Genomic DNA, 22,813 nt, shown 5'->3' with positions numbered 1-22,813 from the left:
CTTTAAAGCGCGACTGTCTAACTGTCACATTCCTGACAGAATATATGGGATTAGACATTTACCGTCAGTTTTGTGACGATTGCTAAACCGGCAGTCAATGTTACACAGTTAAATGACAGTGCCTACCCACCAATAAGTGCGAACGAGATGACTAATGCCTTCCATTTTATTTCGCTAATGCACCAATGAGCGTCAGCGGTGTATCAGAAGTATCAAAACCTTAACAAAAGGTGAAATAAGAATCGGCAGCTATTATTTGTTGAGTATTTGGAAGGCTTGCCCTAAGCGTTTCGGTGTCAACTTCTGAAATTGTTCACTGATCTGAAATCCTTTGTTTAATTTCCATTATTTTGACAAGTTGTTTTACCCTCGTAAATCACTGAAGAAGCAACTTTATCTGTCAGAATTGCTTATTCAAGTACATATTGTAAATGTTTTTGCGTTGAATAATAGGTATTTCATAAGAGTTATGTACCTACATAAATTCCACAGGCTTTACCTATTCAGCCGCCCGCAAACTTCGCGGGGACTGGACCCGATTTTTAAAAAGCATTAAAAAACTTATAATATCTGAAATGTTGCTGGCTTAATGTTTTAGTTTAGTTTTGTTACACGAGGAATTTGACGTTCGAAGTTAATTATTGATACGAATATAAGTGTCTGATATTATGATATGAATAATAAGACGTACATGTACTCGTATACAAATAAATAAATATAAATAAATAAATAAATATTGGGGACATCTTACACAGATCGACCTAGCCCCAAACTAAGCATAGCTTGTACTATGGGTACTAGGCGACGATATAAACATATAATCCAGTAACTTTGTCGAATTTTGTAACCTGGCTCTTTTGCGTCAAATCCGGTAGTTCTGATTTTTTGCAGGCTTGTTTATGATGTTGGCCCAATGAATAATCCAAGTTTGTGACCTCGAGGGCCGAACGCAACTTTGACAAAAATCGAATAAACCGTATTTTTTTTTAGATTTGGGTGATTATCACCCTAAAGTACTAGTTTTTGGTAGTAACTTCCTAGGGCGTTTTTAAAGTAGGCTAAATTTGCTACAATAAGACACTAGAATTGTCTCTGTACATCTAATATTTTCCGAGATAAAGCCTTTCAAAATTTTATAATTTTACATCAGTTCTTAGCTATAATATAAGGGTTAGGTACGAGTAGGTCATTTATAAAGGAATTCATCAGCGCCACGTTCTACAAAATATTTATTTTGCATTAAACTTTTTTTTTTCAAAATAGGTACTCATACATTTTTTTATGGAAAATAAATATTTTTTAGAACGTGGCGGTGATGATTCCATATAAATTACCTACCGGACCCTTATATTATAGCTAAGAACTGGTGTAAAATTTTGAAAGGCTTTATCTCGGAAAATATTAATAATATACAGAGACAATTCTAGTGTCTTATTTTAGCAAATTTAGTCTACTTTAAAACGCCTTAGGAAGTTACTATCAAAAACTAGTACTTTAGGGTTATAATCGCCCAAATCTAAAAAAAATGCGGTTTATTCGATTTTTGACAAAGTTGTGGTCGGCGCTCGAGGTCACAAACTTGGATTATTCATTGGGCCAACGTCATAAACAAGCCTGCGAAAAATCAGAACTACCGCATTTGACGCAAACGCAAAATGTATAATTTTACTGTATTAATACTTATATACATAGAAAACACCCATGACGCAGGAACAAATATCTGTGTTCATCACACAAATAAATGCCCTTACCGGGGCAAATGTACAAATGTAAGAATAATTTATGTAGACTTAACTGGATGGTCAGCTGGAGATGGTGATCGACTTTGGTTGCTGACAATTAAATTGCAGACATTAAAAACTGCATTGATTCACATAAGAATATAAAAACTGAGAGAAAAATTGTATTGCACGACAATTTACAACTAATATTAAAAGCAGAAGGAGTTGAAAATAGAGTTCCGGTTAATCCGGTTATAATTTATAATATTAGCTGAAAATTATTAAGCCTTTTCGGTCGTCGGGACATCTATTGCCAAGTAGCAGTACTGATAATTCCGCTACTCGATGGTAGGTACCTACTATTAAAACGTGAGCAGAGCACTCTATGTACGTATTTTTGTCTCTATGATGGGGCGAAGCCTTTGTTGTGGATATCTTACATATAAATTATATTATAATTAGATATTTATTTTAGTCACACCTTACAAAAAATCGTAGCCAAATAACACTAGACACTACACTGTCGGGAAGTAAGGTCGCTAGAGCTCAATGAGGGTGCCGAGTATTAGGGTCGCCAACGCGCATGTAACACCTCTGGAGTTGCAGGCGTCCACAGGCTACGTTGACTGCTTACCATCAGGCGGGCCGTATGCTTGTTTGCCGTAGTATAAAAAAAACATTAATTTTTCTCAGCGACTTACCAAGAATTTTTGTTTGTTTCGTACAATTTCCCCTCGCATTTTCATCTTCCCTGTCCCTTTTAGCTGTATTTTCAAATCTGTTCATCTCAAACCCAGCCGGCACCACACGTACTCGATATATTTATACATTATATCTTAGTTAAATGTTTTATTTCATAAAGCACACACGTTCATATTTTGATAACTATTTCGCTTACAATTCCAAAACACTTTTCTTCATAAAATAGCGTTTATCCGTTCCATAATTTTATTACAAGTACCTATTGGTATTAGTCGCTTTTACGCTGCATGTGTGAGAATTTTTTGATAAATCCTTGTAACTAATTATTTATATTAACACAGATAAATAATTAAGTAGATATTTATTAAATTACACTCACTGACACCATGTTAAAGTTAACAAGCAACATCATTTATAGCCAAACTGTTAAATAAATAAACACATCCCTAACCCAAGCGCAGTTTATGCCGTGAATTACTGGTATCGCGTAATTTTGTTGTGAATTACCGGTGTCGCGTAATTTAGTCGTAAATTACCGGTGTCGCGTAATTTTGGCGGGAGTTTACCGAGACAGACGCGAGCGTCCCTCATCGACGTCACAGGAGCGACTGACGCGTCCCGACGTCCCGTCGCTGTTCCCGCGAACGGCACAATCGGAACTAGAAAACTTTTTTAGCTGCTTTACGGTTCGATTCGGGAAATGAATTAGAGACTCACTAGATAATAATATGAAATAGTAAAGATATGTGACGTTCCACTACAAAAGGTACCTTAAGGCGGCTGGCGCCGCGATTCGGGAAATGAATTAGAGATTCACTAGATATGAAATAGTGAAGATATGTGACGTTCCACCGAAAAAGGTACCTTATGGCGGCGTCCGGCGTTTACGTCGCATAGCGCCGCAATAATATTGGAGCGGCGGTACCTAATAATAGAAGCGCCAATCGCCATAAGGTACTTACCTTTATCCGTGGGACGTCACATATCTTTACTATAATATATCGTATCTAGTTAATCTCTAATTAATTTCCCGAATCGCGCCGTTATTCTTAATTTTAATGACGAAACTTTTTTGAAAGTCAGATATTTAAAATAAATTAAAACGAGTGGTTTTTACCAATCCATTATACCACAACGTTAAGTCCGTTTCTAATAAAACCCAACAAGTGAAGTACCTATTAGGAATTGTCCGAATACACCTTACTGCATTAAATGTTTTGTGCGATAAACGCAGCGTTGAACGCATGTGTCAATGGAATGTAGCAAAAATGACTATGCGCTTACCGCTGCGTTTACCGCTTGAAATAATGTAGTGCATTTAGACTAAAATGGGTGTGCGACAAACGCATTGCGTTTAAAGAGTCCCACTGATTACCAGTTCGCCGGACGATATCAGCCTGTCAGTTGTTCGGAGCTATCAAATTTTGCGTTTAATGGACAGGCTGATACCGTCCGGCGAACTGGTAATCAGTGGGCCCCTTAACGCTGCGTTTGTCGCATGAAAAAACCGCGCGCTTTATGAATATTGAAACACGATTGTAAGCTGTTACTGAATGAACAAACGAACTAAAACTGAGATGAATCACTGAAAACGCGGCGAAAATGATGGCCTCTCCATTTAGTCTTATTAATTCGTGAAATATTGCTGTTAATTTTATCAAATTCACAGCCGAATTGAAGAAGATCTCACATTTCTCATTTCTAAATTTTCTAATTTGTATTCAGGAGGTGTAATCGCTATAAAACAAGTAATAGCGAACTTGAGCCGATAATTAAATTCAGTTCCCGCTTTTAATATAAAAGTTGCTTGTCAAGATTTAATTTTCCTTTTGTTTCTTCCTGACAGCGAGTGTTATGGGCAAAAACGAGATTATAGGTATTGCTAATATTTTATATTAGAGTTAGTTATTTCACACGTCAAACTTCTATGAAAAGATGACGTATACTCGTGTCCTTATAATAAATTTCATGTTATTCGACGCCATTATTTGCTTGTGTCAGTCCGGTTAAATATCGATGCTTCAGTTAAAAGCAATTGAAACAAAAACATCATGATTTCAACCAGAGTGAGAGACAGGTTTGTTTTAATTATTCAGATTCAACTTGTTTGCGTGAAAAAAAAATTACATATCCGTTGACATTAACCTTATTCATACCCGTATACCCGTTGACATTAACCTTCTTCATACTATAGGCGAGAATTGAGACACCAGCGCGCTAATTTCCCACCCTCGTCACTCATGATATTCTCCTGGCAGCTATGCGGTCGCGGTTGCCGCTGTCGCATTGTACTAACTAGTCATTTGCGTAAGTGCCGCACTCTTAGAGTAACATTCTAGTTCTGACCGCAGCTGCACTACTAGCGCAGAATAAATAATAGTACTAAGTACAGAAGACTCACTCTCTAACAAAACGCGTCGGTTACGATCAGCACAGATATGGCCGCTAGGTGGCGACAGCGCCACGCGCGGCTTATGGCAAACCCCAAAATTGGGGCCGAACGGATGCACTTTTTTTTAGCTACCTGTAGCAAAGCGACGAAATCGCGGAGTGAGACACGCCCGCTGCTAGTACGTACGAACACGTCGGTGTTATTGTCAATTTCCATGGACTGTCACCTACATGGACGCTCCATCCATCCATCCATCGATCCATCATTTTAGCACGGAATAACTCATCATCATCATATCAGCCCTTTATCGCCCACTGCTGAGCATAGGCCTCTCTTCCAGTACGTCACTTGTCCCGGTCTTGAGCTTATCTCATCCAGAAGTGTTCCGCAATTTTCTGGATGTCGTCCACCCAACGAGCCAACGGACGCCAGGCGCTTCTTTCATCCGAAAGCGGCTAGCATTGTTAACATTTTAGTCCACCTGCCATCACTCTGCCTAGCAACATGTCCCGCCCAAATCCATTTTAGTTTGATAATGACGAAACCCACGCCATGCACATTGGCGACGGATCTCTCCATTCCTTACTTAGTCTTAATAATGGTACTACCGTTCAGAAAGGACACTTCCTACAAATCCGAAGCTTGACAGCGATTCAGGGACGAACCGTGCTATCCCTTTCTTATGTATGGCATTATCCCTTTCGACTATTTAGGGTTGTCAAAATTCAAGTTATTATCTTATGGTTGGTCGTGCTCGCAAAAGGACGTCAAGTGGTGCTAATCCTAATTGCTCGAAGCAATGCTGAGCCGAATGGAGCCGAGTTTGCCCGAAAGGATGAGTGTCTCCCCACTTATTTTAGAGATGTTAAAGATGACACCCCTATTTCAGTTTCACTGAATCACTAGCACAACAATAGATCTAGAATCTGATCCCTCTGGGATTAATAGGGGATGTATAGAACAATGGAATTAAATGGGTCCGGCCAAGCCTTTGTTTAGACTCCGCACCGCTCATTGTTATATTATATGCTTTGATTTCATAATAGTGCTATTAATAATTAATAACCTACACTGACTGGAATTTATTTATAACCTAAACTATAGTTCGTTTTTTTTAGCATAAGAAAGAACTTGCAACAAGGTAAGCGATCTTGACATGTCTTTTAATTGAAAAACGCTTTTTTAAAATCAAAAACTATTACTTATGAAAGCAGAAGAATATAAATGATCATATTAGATTCATAATTGTTACATATTTGCCGTAACTTATTTTTAAAATGTGTTTTTCAATTAAAATGCACATCAAGATTGTTTACCTTATTTCTAATGCTAGAAAAAAACGAACTATAAAGTACCTATTGTTTCGATTCCATGTGAAACCCACTTTGACATTGGCTAAATCATCAACAGTATTGACGGAGCCTTAATACCTAAAGATTGAATGGAATTCTTTTTTCTACCTTTGTTTTTAGAGAGCTCTTGATAAAAAACCGGCCAAGTGCGAGCCGGGCTCGCACACGAAGGGTTCCGTACCATTACGAAAAAATCTCGTTTGTTGTATGCGAGCCCCATTTAAAAAATTATATTATTTTGTTTTCAGTATTTGTTGTTATAGCGGCAACAGAAATACATCATCTCTGAACATTTCAACTGTCTAGCTTTCACGATTTTTAGGATTTTTCAAAGGGTAGGGGAAAGAATATATAATAATACAGTTCCACGTGTAATCTTATGCCCCCCCCCCCCGCCATCCCTAATTTAAGACACGTGCGTAAAACAGCGGGAAACGTATACAGAATGAACAAATAATACGATACAGACGCAATATTTATCACATGTTGTGTTTGAAATAAAAATAATCGAAAAAAATATGTACATGTTTTTGGACTCATTCTTTCTTCCGTGTTTTTGGAGCTCCGATCTCTTATAGTTAATATTTAATAAAAAAAACGAAGAGAATAATGTGGTTAATACATTGAATTGTGTTAAATAACTTTTAACTACATCAAAAGGCTCTAATTATTCTTCAAAAACGCATGTGGAAGTTGTAAAGTGACGATTTTGAATGATACTTAAATACTTATTTAATTGGGTTCACTTTCACTCGGTTTGTAATCTTTTAAGGCTCCTCTTCGCGTTGGGCCAACGCCAACGCCAACGAGGGACGCAGCCATGCGGTAGAATGAGATAGCAATATTACTTGCTCCCTCTAACGCATAAATGCGTCCCTCGTTGGCGTTGGCGTTGGCCCAACGTGAAGAGGAGCCATTACAGTTCGTATTTTCCCCGCGTTGGTATGATGACAAATTTCCTTTTTCACTCGGTAGCAAAGTTTGTTTAACCCTTGCCTTAGTAAAGCCTTGTAAAGCCTTGAAAGGCACGTAACGCTCATGATTCCACTTTTCGATTCACTCGGTACTCGTAGGGGAGACCGAGATGAGTTGTGACATCGTCGATTTTTTGGAATCTATTAACTAGAAACTAGGACCCCTATTCGACGAGCGACGTTTGACGTATCGTGTTGATCTCCCGTTGATGTGGGAAAAATCATAAGTTCTCGAATACGTACAATGTCAAAATTTGACAAAAAATCCACAGTTAGGGTGACAAGCAAACCAAACCGAACCACCCTTATAGACCAGCGGTGGAACAAAAATGGGTTTTGATAACATTAAAGTTTTTTCTTTTTTGATATGTTATTGTAAGCATGTTAAATAACATTCATGTAAAAAGTTAGAAAATTTTAGGTGGAGCGTTCGGCCATATTTAAATTTTTGATGTTTGCTAAATAACTATGTAAATATAAAATTAAAGTTACAAAAAACTTTAACATATTCAATAACACTTTAATTTATTCACACTATTCGGTTTTTAGAAATCTGGAACAGCTGCTTTCTGGTGAACGTAAAAACAGGAATTATTATGAAAATACAGAATTAGAGTAGCTGATATTGCAAAATTACGATATTATCTATCAACTTAGTATACATGTAAAAAGTTAGAAATGTAGACAATGTGCTTGTCTAGATATTGATTTCTCGTTAAGCAGTATAGCCAATATTGAATTAAAGTTTGTAGAGTTAATATTACACGGTCATAATAAAGATCTTACTTCTCACACAAAAGATTAGAAATATAAAATCACGGCGACACTAAATACTGATACGTAAGTATGCATTCCGAGCTTATATTAAGTTACATTTCAAACGCGCGGCATTTGCGCGCGCCGCGCTGTGCGCCGCGCCGTGGCAGGAGGCAGCGATCGACGGTCGCGGGCTAGCGGTTAGCGCGGTGCCCTTAAAAATACGCAAAGCGTTTATAAAATTATTATCAATGGTAAATAGTTATTTTACACAGTACACTAATGGAAACTTACCTTCCCTTATTTATTTCTATATGTACTAGGGATTGCCCGCGGTTTCGTTTACGTAGAATTCGTTATCGTGTTAAGTACAGAAATAATAGATATGTACATTTGAAAATTATTTTAGGTGCATTGTCATACAGATAACTACCCTCGTTAAAGTATTCTTTAAATTCAATACACAGGTGTCATTTCAATATAATGTTGCGTAATTTGGCGCTTTTAGGTTATAAATGACTAGCGACATATATTTTTTAAGAGCGATCATCTCCGATAATATTTACTTTATCATAAAATCAATTTCAAACTGACGTTATTCAATATTTATCATTTTAAAGTCAATATTACCAACCAACTGATCCAATTTACCTACGGTAACAACTCAAAATTTGCATCAAATTAAATGCCACTTTTCTTATCCGTTACGAACAATCAAGAGGGCCTTTACGAGCTGATGTGGTGAAAATTTTATTTAACCTTCGTCCCTTGAAACCTTCACTACGCTCAAGGTTCAACTTTACGAACCACTAACTAATACGCTCGTGGTTCAATTTTAGAATGTTTGAATTTGTGAATGCCTCGAACAGCCAAACTGTGGAATGAACTGTCCGATACGACCTTCAAACCTTCAAAGACCCCCATCTTAAAGGTCGGCAACGCGCTTGCAACCCTTCTGGTGTTGCGGGTGTCCATGGGCGGCGGTAATCGCTAACCACGAGATGATCCGTCTGCTCGTTTGCCTCCTATTTAATAAAAAAAAATGTTTCGCTTGTTTGGGTATCAATATTAGCACGAGCGGTTAATCAACAACTTTTCCCCTTGTAAAACAAATAAATAAGGTAGATGAGGTGCAGGCATATGAGGCCCGGCGGGTAACAAGGCCCAGCATTCAAAAATAGCAGTTGCTCCCTTTTATTCCCAATTATTCTGAATTTGTACTTGTTGCTAAGAAGGCCCACTGTCAGTGCAGGTAAAAAGGTCTAGTCCCGGGCCTTATTGAACGTATGAGATGAAATATTAGATTAAAATATTTTAAGATAATTTTCAATATTTTTAATCTCTTATTAATAAGGTCGATTTGAAGAAACTTCTATGAAATTATGACTTATAAATAACACTTGCACTGCGTGGGCTGTCAAAATTGCTGCAGACTTTTCTTGGTCTAACTCTAATAATTTTTCACTTGCTTTATTGACCTAAAGACGTTTTAAAGAATCAAAAAGTCTAATAACATTGAGGCACTTATACTTTTTACAGGCAGTAACTAATTACAAGTGACTTTTTTTTGTTAATACATAGGTAGGTATTTACGATCATCATCATATATTTAAGAGTATGACTCTTGTCGGTGGAGCAAATTCCATGTTTGGCGGTCCTCCGCCTTCTCTTTGACAGCCCGATACGACACGACTTTGATCTTTTCCTTTATTTGATCCATGTACGCTCTCCTTGGTCTTCCCCTCTTCCTGTTTGCTTCAACTTTCCCTTCTATGATATTTTTGATAAATTCGTCGTGTCGTATCAGGTGCCCAAGCATCCTTCCTCTTCTATTGTCTATAGTTCTTAAGACGAAACGGGAGCTGAGCTAAAAGTCAATTTTGAGATTTCAAGCTGAATATACCCGTCGCTCTGACGGGGCGTAACCGCGGCGTGAGAGACTGTATTTGTATGTGTAATGCACGCACACAGACGCGTGCGGTGCGCCCGTACTCGCGCTGGCGCGCACCTCACTGATTGCAATTTGCATTGCCACTTTTTGTTACTGCTACTACTAAGTAGGGTAATTCGCCAGTAACTGGCCACTTTTAATAGCTGGCCGCCCTAAACTAAAAATGAATCCTATTCACCTATAAACAGAATTCATTTTAGTATAAGGTTTCAATAACTTCAATAACTGGCCACTTTATACTAAAATTAATTCTATTTGTGACATTCCACGGCAAAAGGTACCTTATGGCGGCTGGCGCTTACGTCGCATAGCGCCGCAATAATATTGGAGCGGCGTTAATAATAGCGTAAGCGCCAACCGCCATAAGGCACCTTCACCCGTGGGACGTCACATTTATAGGTGAATATATGTAATTAATTTTTGGTTTGGGGTGGCCACTGACGAATTACCCTATTGCGATTGAACTTTTTTACTTACGTACGCTTACGTTTACGTTTACGGAACTCGATATCGAATAGGGTAATTCGCCAGTAACTGGCCGCCCTAAACTAAAAATGAATTCTATTCACCTCTATACAGAATTCATTTTAGTAGGTATAAGGTTTCAATAACTGGCCACCTTATACTAAAATGAATTCTATTTATAGGTGAATAGAATTCATTTTTGGTTTGGCGTGGCCACTGTGGCCAGTTACTAATAGTGGCCTGTTACTGGCGAATTACCCTATTTATGTACTTAGGGGTCATCCATTAATTACGTCACACCAATTTCTAAGTTTTTTGACCCCTCCCCCCCCTTGTCACACTTGGTCACATTTGGCAAACCCCTCCCCCCCTAGTGTGACGTCACATTTTTTCTACGAAATCGCCAAATCGAATTAAGTAAGTACCTAAGTTTTAATAATATTTTATCAAAATATTTTTGACGATATAAATATTAGTAATTTTATAACCCAAAACTGCTTAGGAAAGAAAATTAAACGATTAAAAACTATTTTCGTTTTAAAAACTTGTTATTTAAATGTACAGCGAACTAAATAATTTAAATAAATTTTCGGTTACTGATGAAGTTAAAGTGACGTCACAAAGTTTGTGTCTCCCCCCTCCCCCATGTCACAATATGTCACATTTTCTTGACCCCCTCCCGCCCCCTAAACGTGTGACGTAATTAATAGATGACCCCTTAGTGGTTAATACTAGTATCAAGTAAGTATTTTTTTTTCAATAATGCTCAGAAACGAAGTATAGACATGACAAATATAAATATTAACGTCTTTGTAAGGCAGGATTGGACATTCTATAGAGTAAGAGTAAGTGTATGAAACAACCAATTCAGCTAGGACTAGGGAATGCTATCTAGATCTCGCAATTCCGAGATCTCGCTAGATCTCGCACCTATTTTCGAAATTTAACCTAGTTGACAGGAAATCTCGATATATGCAATCTCGGTCGAGATCTCGATTAATATATTCGAGATCTCGAACAAGACTGAAAGTGAAATACTTTGTTTTAAGTAATATATGACCTTAGATTCATGTTGTTCAGGCAGTGCTATTATGTGTCCGGCTTTAGCTCTATTATTGTTAAGCAGTTTCTAAGTAAAGGTAAATAGTGGTTTAACATCGATAGCATTTCATAGAAGTAAAGTAAAAATTAAAATTGAATTTGTTAAATATTTAATTTGTTGTTGTTATTTTCAAAATATAACATGAGTTACCTTAAATAAGTAGTATGTCGGCGGCATATCGAAAAATCGTAATCCTTGGCGTATCATGAAACGCCACCATTTCCTGATCTAATATTAACCCAGGCATATCACGATCTTCCTTATGAAAGAGACGGCAGATCCATCAGTGCAATGCATTCTTTGATATTCCTATATGACTACAGTTATGACTACGGTTATTAGAAACCAATTATAGTATGTTTAATATTCTTTCTAATGGTATGCATCACCAATTGATCAGTAAAATAGAACCCGAGAAATAATCAGTTGAGGTCGGTCGCCCGCCATTTACGTGACGGAACAAAATTCATCATTACTTTGTTATATGTATATTATCATACATCAATAAAACTTATGTTTTTGGAAAGCTAATGAAATTTATCGTATATTTTATAATAACATTAATTGCGATAAAGTTATAATTTATTGAGTTAGACGCATGTTTTGTCAGTACTTATGCCATCCATGCACGGTAAAAAATCATATATTTTAAATATTTTGTAAATGACTACAGTCATGACTACGGTTATTATAAAACAATAATTGCACGTTTAATACTCTTTCAAACGACATCTCACACGAACCGATCGGTCCCATAGGACTAAAGACGTGAACAAATATCAATGCTGGTCGGCCGCCCACTTTTTCCTTCCTTTTTTTCGACACGTCCCCCCCCCCCCCTCCATAAAATAAAAACCGGTTTATTCATATTCTGGACCACGAGGAGCACGTCCATACCAGTTTTAGGTATTTAGAAGAGATGTCGACGAAAATCGTGAAGGAGACGACTTTTGTTTAATTTGCCTATAGACTATAGGAATATCAGAATATCACACCTTGAGGTTTGCGCAAAATGGCTGGTGTTCGCTAGGCAGATCATGAAATGTCGGCGTTTCATTATATTCCTAGGAATATCTCGATACGCCCGATTTTACGATGTCTTTATCTATGGAATTCTTAGAGATTATTGATTAAAATAACACATTTTTAGTTACTTTGTCAAATTCGATCTCGTCGAGATATTAATCTCGATCCCGAAAATCTGACTGTCGAGATCTCGAAACACCCAATCTCGATTCGGATTTTTCGTGCGAGATCTCGAATCGCCAATCTTGGTGCGAGATTGCATTCCCTAGCTAGGACCTTAAATTGCTCGACAATCACGGAGCGTAACTGTACCTAAAAATTTTGTAAACCCATAACCATGCAATAAAATATTTTTGATTTTGATTTCTAATTTGAAATATTAGAATCAAAAAGTTCAAAATAGATTGTACCTATGTAACTACAAAAATGTGTTCCCTCTCAACGCAAAACCCCTTGTGTCTTAGGAGGATCTAGATATTTTCACACAAGACGGTTTATCGATAACTTCTTACATCACTAGATTATCGACATTAAATGTCGACTATTGCCCATCACTTTTCTGGCTGTGTACGTATTTAGAAACTTGACTCCGCCCCTAAAATTAGTGCGATAGGGACAACTGCAGCTGAGGCGAAAAATCCTGCGTAAAAATGACAAAAATCGAGGTTTCGTAGTCCTCTTTTTCCTCCTCCAAAACTTAACCAATCGTAACCAAATTTGGAAATCTAAATGACTATGAAATTATCTGTGTCGGACCGTTTTGCTTTTTTGGCTAATCGATATCAGTTTTGAATACCACGCCTCTCATTGCGGCATAGTCAATTAGGCCATTTTGGCCATTTTTGAAGGGCTCTAGCGCCTTAAAAAACAAAAATATAAAAAAAAGCAAAACGGTCCGACACAGATATTGACAATATTAGTCTGTGTTGAAAAAATCATTGCTCTAGCTTCAAAAACCACGGAGGAAAACGAGGACTACGTTTGTATGGAGAAATGACCACTCCTGTTGGCTCTTAACAAACTCCTCCTCTCTCCTACTACATAGGCCACACTGAATGTTTTGCACTACTGGCCACTGGTAAACATTTAAATTATGAATTGTATATTTAAAAAAAATACAGGCTTTTGATTATGGAATGTGACAAATGTTGGCGACAAATCGATCGTCTTTTGTTTTTAATGGCTTGTCAAAGTAAGTCAGTGCGTTGAACGTGGCTTTAACGCGAAAATATTTTTAGAGCTATGATTTTGTTATGATTTTAAAAGTTCGCTTACTCCGCAAGAGTGTAGTGCTTGCCTTCAAAATGCTTTTGGGATTGAAGCACCACATCTGAGCATCGTGAGGCGTTGGTATGGTGAATTTAGTAGAGACAGTATTATTCTAGATAATGATTTTCGTGAAGGTCGACCGTCCACGGCGATCATTCAAGGAAACGTGGCTACTGTGAGACGACTCATTGAAGAAAACCCACGAATCACCTATGACGAAATTTGAGGACAATTAGGGATAGGTATGAGACAAATACAAAAGATTTTACAAGAATATTTAAAAGTCGGGAAGCCTTGTTGTCTTTGGATTCCTCACGAATTAACTTCAGTCCAAAAACAGGTACTTTTTGACTGGTGCCGAGAAATGCTACGTAAGTACAAGCAAGAAAGTTCAAATGCTGTATATAACATCGTTAGAGGAGATGAAATCTGGATTTACTGCTACGATCCGGAAAAAAGGCATTAGTCCAGTCAATGGGTCTTTCGAAGGTGACAGGAGGCCCATAGAAGTTCAACAAGCCAAAAGCGTTGCCAAACATTTTGATCGTCTGTTTTTTTTAAACGCGACTTTTTTGTACCGTACTTTTAAATAATAAAAGAACGTTAAATACTGAGTAGTACACTACCATTTGTGTGCCCGCAGTCATTGAAAAAGACCGCGAGAGACGACCGAGAAGCCGCATCCTCCTGCGTCATAATAATGCGTCCACCGATACCGCAATAAAGGCAAAAACATTTTTTAATTACGAAAACGTGGAAAATGTCTCTTATACGGATTATAATCCAGACATTGCACCCTGTGACTTCTATCTATTTCCCAAAATTAAGGATTTAATTTGGGGTTTGACATTTAAGACTCCGGATAAGGCAGTTACTTACTACGTTTCATCACCACGTCGAAAACATGCAGTCAAGTGATTGGGCCTCATGCTTCCAAAAATGGTCTGAGCGAGTGAATATGTGCATAGAATGTAAAGGGAAACATTTTGAGAAGCAATAAATGTATTATTATGGTTATAAATCATTTTATTCAAAAGTTACGCAAAACTTTCAGTGCGGCCCTTGTATGCGTAAAACCTCTTCGTTAGTTTTCTTTTCTTTTACGATAGAATTGCGAAAAATAGATATTTTGCAACGAGTGACGAATTTTAAAACACGGTCAAAGGGAGTGTTTTAACGTGCTTATTATAGCACCGGTCGTAATGTAGCACCAGATGTACTGTAAAAATTATGTTAAAAGATAATACTTACTGTTACGAATAAATATTTTTACTGTAAAAAAATATCCCACCAAACACATTTTCATGTAAATTTTGTTGCTAAGACGAAACCATAAGACTCGCACTGTCAAAAAGTTGTCAGATCTCTTGTCGAGCCAAGCTTCAAACTCTACAAGCCCTAACTTCACTAACTCTACACCTTAGTCAAAATATATGTGGCTTGGCTGTTTCACTACCGCCACATGGGCATAAGGTGAAAAATTTATTAAATTCATTATTTTTAGGGTTCCGTACCTCAAAAGGAAAAATACTGAACCCTTATAGGATCACTCGTGTGTCTGGCTGTCCGTCTGTCACAGCCTATTTGCTCCGCAACTACTGCACCAATAAGTTGAAATTTGGTATACACATGTAAGTCTCTAGCCCAAGGACATACACGTAAAGTAAATAATAGAAATTCAAATAAAGGGGTCACTTTTGAGATGAATGATAAATAGAAGAAAAAAAAACTATATCTTGTTATAATTAATATAAGAGAATTAGAATATGAATTAATATAAGAGAATTTTGTTAGAATTTTAATTAGTATAAGATAGATATGTATATTGTCATGTTATTTTCTCGAACTCCCCATCGGCATACAAACCTCCTCAAGGTTTTGCCCACGATGGGTCTTGTAATAATAATGTACTTTATTTAGCTTATTGTTCAATAAATTAAAAAAATATATATATATATATATATATATATATATATATATATATATATATCAAACGAAGGGGCTCATTGTAAGAATCTCAGATATATTTTTTCATAATTTTAAAATAAATAGTTTAGAAGTTATTTAAGAAAATACGCAAAAAATGACCATTCCCCTCTCCCCCCTTATCTCCGAAACTACTGGGTCTAAAATTATGAAAAAAATACACATATTAGCTCTCTTCCTATAGATGACAGGAAAACCTATTAGAAATGTGCAGTCAAGCGTGAGTCGGACTTAAGTACCTAGTTTTCCGATACCTACGGGTTTTTTAAAGACTACTCACTTTTCTCTTAAAAAAATATATTGTTAAAAATTGTGTAATGTACAGAACCCTTGTAACGCGAGTGCGACTCGCATTTGGGCGGTTTTTGTATTATACTTACATACAATAGTTCTTGTAGAAACGAAACGGCCAAGCCACACACTTTTGGTGTAAAGCTAGTAAAGTTAGAGGGCTTGTAGAGTTAGAAGCTTGGCAAGAGATCTGATAACTTTTTGACAGTGCGAGCCTTATGGTTTCGTTTGGGCAACATTGTACATCAAAATGTTTTTGATGGGATTTCACTTCTTTTTGTAAGTTGTTTATGACAATCTTCCATCCCCTAATTTAAAGGGTTGGGGGTGATTTACTATTAAAAATCCTGAAATAAGTATCTGGGGGCATCTGTTACACAATGTACTTCTTACTGATTCCCCATATAACCCTTCACCCCGTAAGGGTAAACTTTGGGGTTGAAATCTGCCTTCACCCCGTAAGGGTAAACTTTGAGGTTGAAATCTATTCTATATCCTTCCCCATGACAATACCTATCTACATACCAAATTTCAACTAAATCGGTTCAGCGATTAGTGATTTCCCATACAAAATTAAACCCCATCTTCATCCCCTTAGGGATAATTTTTTTTTTAATTTATTTGTTGTTTGTGTACTAAAACTATCTTACATACCAAATTTCAGCTTCTTAGAGGACTTCAGGAAGTACCCGGTATTGATGATCATCAAGTGAGTGAGTCAGTGACGAAATCGAAGTTTTTAGATATGAATAAAATCTAAAGTATAAGAGCTATGCAATCGATATGCTTAATAAGTCCGAGAACTTTGTTTATCTGGTATAATCCAACCCCAAGTTATGAGGGTTCCAAAAAACGACGAAGCGCTTCGAGAAAAGGTAGATAGTGCCCTTGCGCTTTTCTCGTCTTGGCGGGGGCACTGCCGTGCCCCCAGATGTTAAAAGATGAGACTACTGTAACTAATAAAGATTTATGTTTAGTTACCTACTATTTTCGCGTAAACTAGACAATTTTTATATCTTTAGTTATTAAGACCCAAAATAATTATTTTCACTTATTACAAATAAATCCTCCTGTTATGAAGTATCAAATATTGTTATTTGTATATGTGTAAGTCTTCAGTTAAAAACAATAAAATCTGTTATTACCTACTGTCAAAATGATTATTTTTTGCGGGATTAAGTAATACACTGGTAGTGTTCAATAAGGCCCATAATAGGACTTTTATAAAAGGTATATTTTCCAAGAGTATCGTAATATTTTTATAACTATTTTGGTATAATGAAGAAACTTAAATAAATGAGAAACCTATTTGAGTGAGTTTTTCATACTTCATATCCTGTTTATTAAAAAAAAACCATTTTAATTTAAGGTGGGCTGTATATAGGCATATACGGCCCACACGGAATATACAATAAGGTAAGTGAGGCCACTTACCTTATTGTATATTCAGGATGTATACCGTGTAATATTGATAAGTTGGTTTATAATATACATATTATGATATTGACGTTGAATAGGACAGGACATGACAATAGGAACCAGAAATAGGTATAGTTGGTCAAACCAATTTGTCAGTAAATAAAAACAAAAAACTATATTCATCCTTTTCTTTTGGGTGCTAGTACTAGTGTAAGTCAAAGATAGTATGATGATTCTCCCTGTCTATGTTTGAAATGAGACAGTCCTTTGACAAACTATGTATAGTAAAAAATAGTTGTGAATATCTTGTACATTTTTATTACAATATTAGTCAAGATAATGAAATATAGCTGGTCAAGCAAATCTTGTCACTAAAAAAAGGCGCGAAATTCAAATTTTCTATGGAACGATATCCCTTCGCACCTACATTTTTCAAATTTGCCGCCTCTTTCTACTGACAAGATCTGATTGACCAGCTGTAGGTATTTTTACTTAATAAGATATTTTAATTTCACGTAATGTCCGCATCTAATTTATATATGTGCACGGTAAACAAACAAATGAATGATAAGAAAAGACAGACAGTGTTACTGAGCGGGAGGTGGGGCGAGGGGCGAGGTATAGGTAGGCTATGATAGGCTCTCGAGCGCCGCGCCGGCGACTGACGGACCAGCGCGGCGTATGTATGAATTTCGCGCCTTTTTAACTAGATTTTACTATTACAATGCAAGCTACACACAGAAATTTCTTACTTTCCATAATATGGCTGCGTATATTATTTTATAGTAATAGACTTATTTTTACAGACTCTAATTCAATATTAGATCTTATAGAACAAAAAACGTATATTAATTCTAAAGCATATATCTTATTCTTCTAGCTTTTTAGCTTGCCTATTAACTTATAAATTTAGATATGTTGTTGTGGATTTATTAAACTTTAATTCAATATCGACAAAATAATAAGCTAATTGTAGTTTGACAAAGAAGCACGTTAAAAAAATATCTAATAATTTAACATTATAAAGCGTCATACATATTATAAACAATGGAACTTAAACATTGCACTTTAATTCAATATTAAAAAATCATTACTAAAAATATATAAATACCTAATTTATATCTAACGCTCGTTCTAACTTTTCATCATATATAGCATATATGCTTAAAAATATGTCCTATATCAGATAAGTATCACTTTTTCAACTTTAGAATTATCAAAACTTTTAGTGCAAAAATCCGGTCCCACTATTGAGCTATTAGTTTAGAGTGGAGTTTTGGTTGTACCAAATGATATTATCTACCGTTGATGGAATCAACACTCAGTATGCGATAAAATCAACTGTTGATTGGACGTGGATGCGAAATCTGACAGTTGTGCATGTCGAATTTGGCCCTAGGTCGCAACAGTGTGCGTTTGTTAGCTCGTAACTTGAACTAAAAACGCGCGCTATTGCGACCTAGTTTCTAGTTAATAGATTCCAAAAAATCGACGTTTGCACAACTCACCTCGGTCTCCCCTAGTTCAAATTTTGGAAGCTTTCGCTTGCTTAGGTATCAATATTAGCACGGGGGTTTAAGCAACATACTTTGCCTCCTTGTAAAGTAAACAACTATTCCATAAAGTCAATATATTCAGAGAGAAAAGCGTGGAATATATTTATTTATATTTGCACGGAGAAGTAAATTGTCCATATTCCTCATAAACACAGTGACACTACTTAATAAAGAGGACAATCGGCTCGATTCGGGAAATGAATTAGAGAATCACTAGATATGAAATAGTAAAGATATGTGACGTTCCAATGCAAAAGGTACCTTATGGCGGCTGGCGCCGCGATTCGGGAAATGAATTAGAGATTTACTAACGGCGCGATTCGGGAAATGAATAAGATATGAAATAGTAAAGATATGTGACGTTCCACGGCAAAATGTACCTTACGGCGGCTTGCGCTTATTACGCTATTATTAACGCCGCGCCAATATTCAGCCGGGGCAATGGTTCATTTTGCCGTGGAACGTCACATATCGTTACTATTTCATATTTAGTGAATATCTTAATCATTTCCCGAATCGCGCCGTTTGATATCAAATAGTGAAGATACAAATAGAAAGGTACCTTATTTAGGCGTTTACGTCGCATAGCGCCGCAATAATTTTGGAGCAGCGTTAATAATAGCGTAAGCGCCAACCGCGATAAGGTGCCTTTTTTCGTGGGACGTCACATATCTTTACTATATCGTATCTAGTTAATCTCTAATACATTTCCCGAATCGCGCCGTCTCATAAATCCAGTGAAGCTTTGTAAAAAGTTAGGAAACAGCAATTTGCAATAGAATAGATACACAACTCGAAACAACATTTCCCATTGGCGTCATTTCCATGCATGAAATATTGCTCAAACAACATTCATTATATTTTTGAGTAGGTAGGTACCTATAGACACATAATAAATAATAGTACTAGGTACAGAAGACACTCTCTAACAAAACACGTCTGTCACGATCAGCACAGATATGGCCGCTAGGTGGCGACAGCGCCACGCGCGACTTATGGCAAACCCCTAAATTGGGGTCGAACAGGTGTACTTTTAGCTACCTGTAGCTAAGCGACGAAATCGCGGAGTGAGACACGCCTGCTATAGAGGAAATTATCGTAGTTATATTTTTTGGGTCAGGCATATATTATTATACGCTGGAAAAATATAACTAATGGTAACATTCCATTTCTAACCGCAGCTGCATTACTGTTCAGGAAATTGACAATGACAGCGACGCGTTCAGTACCGGTATAGTGCAGCTGCGGTTAGAAATGGAATGTTACCATTAGTCTAGCATTTAACGTCTAATATTTAGCAATTACTCGTATTGTTAAATAAATTAACTGAGAGAGAGTTTTACGAGTAACAAAAAAATCGGCCAAGTGCGAGTCGGACTCGCGCACGAAGGGTTCAGTACCATTACGCAAAAAACGGCAAAAAATCACGTTTGTTGTATAGGAGCACCACTTAATTATTTATTATATTCTGTTTTTAGTATTTGTTGTCGGCAACAGAAATACATCATCTGTGAAAATTTCAACTGCCTAGCTATTTATCACGGTTCATGAGATATAGCCTGGCCCCTATTTCACCAACGTGACAGGTCCGACAATTGTCGACATCACTGTTACTGACGTCACAGGCCTCCATTGGCTACGGTAACCGCTTACCATCAGACGGGATGTGGTTGTTTGCCACCAACATGTTAATAAAAAAAAACTCCACTATATCGTCAGTTAATAAGTACCTACATATTTTGCGAAGCTAATGACAATTGTCACAAGAAATACGACAATTGTCACGAAATTCCGACACAGAACTCATTTGCTGTCAAGAATTACCGAAAGTTCTTTGAAATCTTGTGACAATTGTCAACATTATCATCATAAACATCGCAAGAGAAATATCTGTTTTTTGCCGATATAATACAGTTTTTTTTAATAATACAATGATGGTGACAAACAGGAATACGGCCCGCCCTATGGCCTTTTAGGCTTTCTTTTTTACTACGGAACTCTCAAAAAGGCTTAGGTATATTTGCCAAGAGTATAATCCCTAAGGCCAAAGTCGCATTACGGTTTCAAATACATAGCAAATAAGTTTTATCCGCAGCCCTTGCTTGACTCTTAGGGTTACCAAATCCATTCGACATTAGAGGTTTTCTAATAAAAAATCGGGACACGTACCTAAATATGTATGTAGATTGTAGGTAGAGTTCAAGTGCAAGTGTTATTTTAAACGTCATAATTTCATAGTTTACTACGTAAGCTATCAAAATCGCTGCAGACTTTTCTTGGTGTACCTATCAATCTTCTTACTATATTCAGAGTCAAGGGATGGAAAAAATCTATGTCTAAATATCAGGACGTCCATAAAAGTCGTCACATGTGATCACCCTATTGACATCTCTTATCCCCGATTACGATGAGGCGAGACAAAGAATCGTCGAATGGCAAACGGATTAAAAAACCAGAGGTTCTTTTAGCCGGAAAATAAGTACATTTATGATAACTCGTAAGAGAGTACATTATTAAATCCGATGTTTCCGCAGTAAAAAGAAGACACTGACTGAAACCTGTAGAGATTATACATACGAGCCCCGATGCACATGTTTTCGTCTAGTGAGACCATTTTTTGAGGTTCTCGAGTTTGTTCAAAAATAATGTTTTAGTTTAAAAATTACTAATATTTAATGCTTATACTAATGTAATTTAATTTTATATGGTAATACTCTGCAATAACTAAATACAAATACAAGAAATACCGTGTGTACTGAAAGAAAAAAATTACGATTTTTTATTTTTTTATTGACGGGTAGGATTACAACATATGTGAAAAGGGCTATTACTAGGGAAAGCAACAGGGCTCTGCCAATGTACTGACAATTTTGTTTCGAGCCCATGCATGCAGCAGTGCTGTAGGAGAGGACAATATGATTTGGACAACGTTTTTGAAAAGTACGTTTTTTCAGCAATAAAAGTCTCATGCAATTTTATTATACGATCAAAATAAACTACATTAAACATTACTATTATGGTTCCCATTACTGGGTCATTTTATGTTCATGTGTAAAATTTATTAAAATAAACAAAATTGTTGCGTGGAACTAGACGAAATAATTTGCATCGGGGCTCGTATGTGTTTCTATTTTTAGAACCATTAAAGAATGATAGACCAGATCACCGGATACTTAGACAGGTACTGTGAAAGTTGTTTTTATAGTGGTTGTTCTCAGCGCCACTCGATGCTGACTGCAGCAAAAGTAGTTATTTGAGCAATTCTCAAAAAGTTTGTACATTTTGATCACAAATGTGTAAGGAAATCCGGTAATGAAATAGGATGTTTCTTAGAAACTTTCTGGGATATTTTGGGAAATGTGGTGGAAGTTGTTCAGCTTCATGTACTTTACCAGCATGCCAATTTTTATAGTAATCTAAGATGTGATCGAAATGTAGGTACAAACTTTTTGAGAATTGCTCATTTATGATACTAGTGCGAAAAAAAGAACATGCCTAAAGAAAATTGAGCTTTAATTTATTTGTTTGATTTATTTTATCACGTTCGCGGACGCGGATTACATAGCATCCGTTTTTGCACTACTCCTGGTGACGCGTATGCTATAGCATCCGTTAGTCGTTTTAAATTTCTGCGTTGAAATGCTTATCAATCCGCTTTACCACAGTATAATATTATTCACCAACTTTTCCTCTACCAGTCACCAGAATCAAAGTTTGCATACTGCCATGTTACATAGTTTTATCGAAGTTAAAAATTATCCTGTGACGTCTCCAATTGGGCCCCCCTTTCTGTGACGCACCTGCTATAGCATTCGTCTTTGTATGGGAGCTCCCTTAGTAGCCCGGCAGGT

The 22,813-nt window shown here is 36.7% G+C and overlaps 1 protein-coding gene across 2 annotated transcripts in view; it reads right to left on the bottom strand.

Annotated features, from left to right (window-relative positions):
* Nucleotides 1-22,813, bottom strand: part of LOC134674564 (ras-like protein family member 10B) — a 74,607-nt gene that overhangs the window by 13,521 nt on the left and 38,273 nt on the right. Inside the window, exon 1 of one of the 2 annotated variants that reach the window (XM_063532677.1) lies at nt 2,423-2,594. The exons of the other annotated variant lie outside the window; for it this stretch is intronic. Within the exon in view, the coding sequence (XP_063388747.1) occupies nt 2,423-2,507 (85 nt within the window). The 5' untranslated portion in view covers nt 2,508-2,594. Of the gene's footprint in view, nt 1-2,422; nt 2,595-22,813 lie in introns of those variants that run through there. 2 annotated transcript variants of the gene reach the window in all.

Source organism: Cydia fagiglandana, chromosome 20 (genome assembly GCF_963556715.1).
Source record: "Cydia fagiglandana chromosome 20, ilCydFagi1.1, whole genome shotgun sequence".
NCBI classification, from domain to species: Eukaryota; Metazoa; Arthropoda; class Insecta; order Lepidoptera; family Tortricidae; genus Cydia; species Cydia fagiglandana.
Note: the sequence above shows the minus strand (reverse complement) of the source record. Positions and strands in the feature narration are given on the sequence as shown.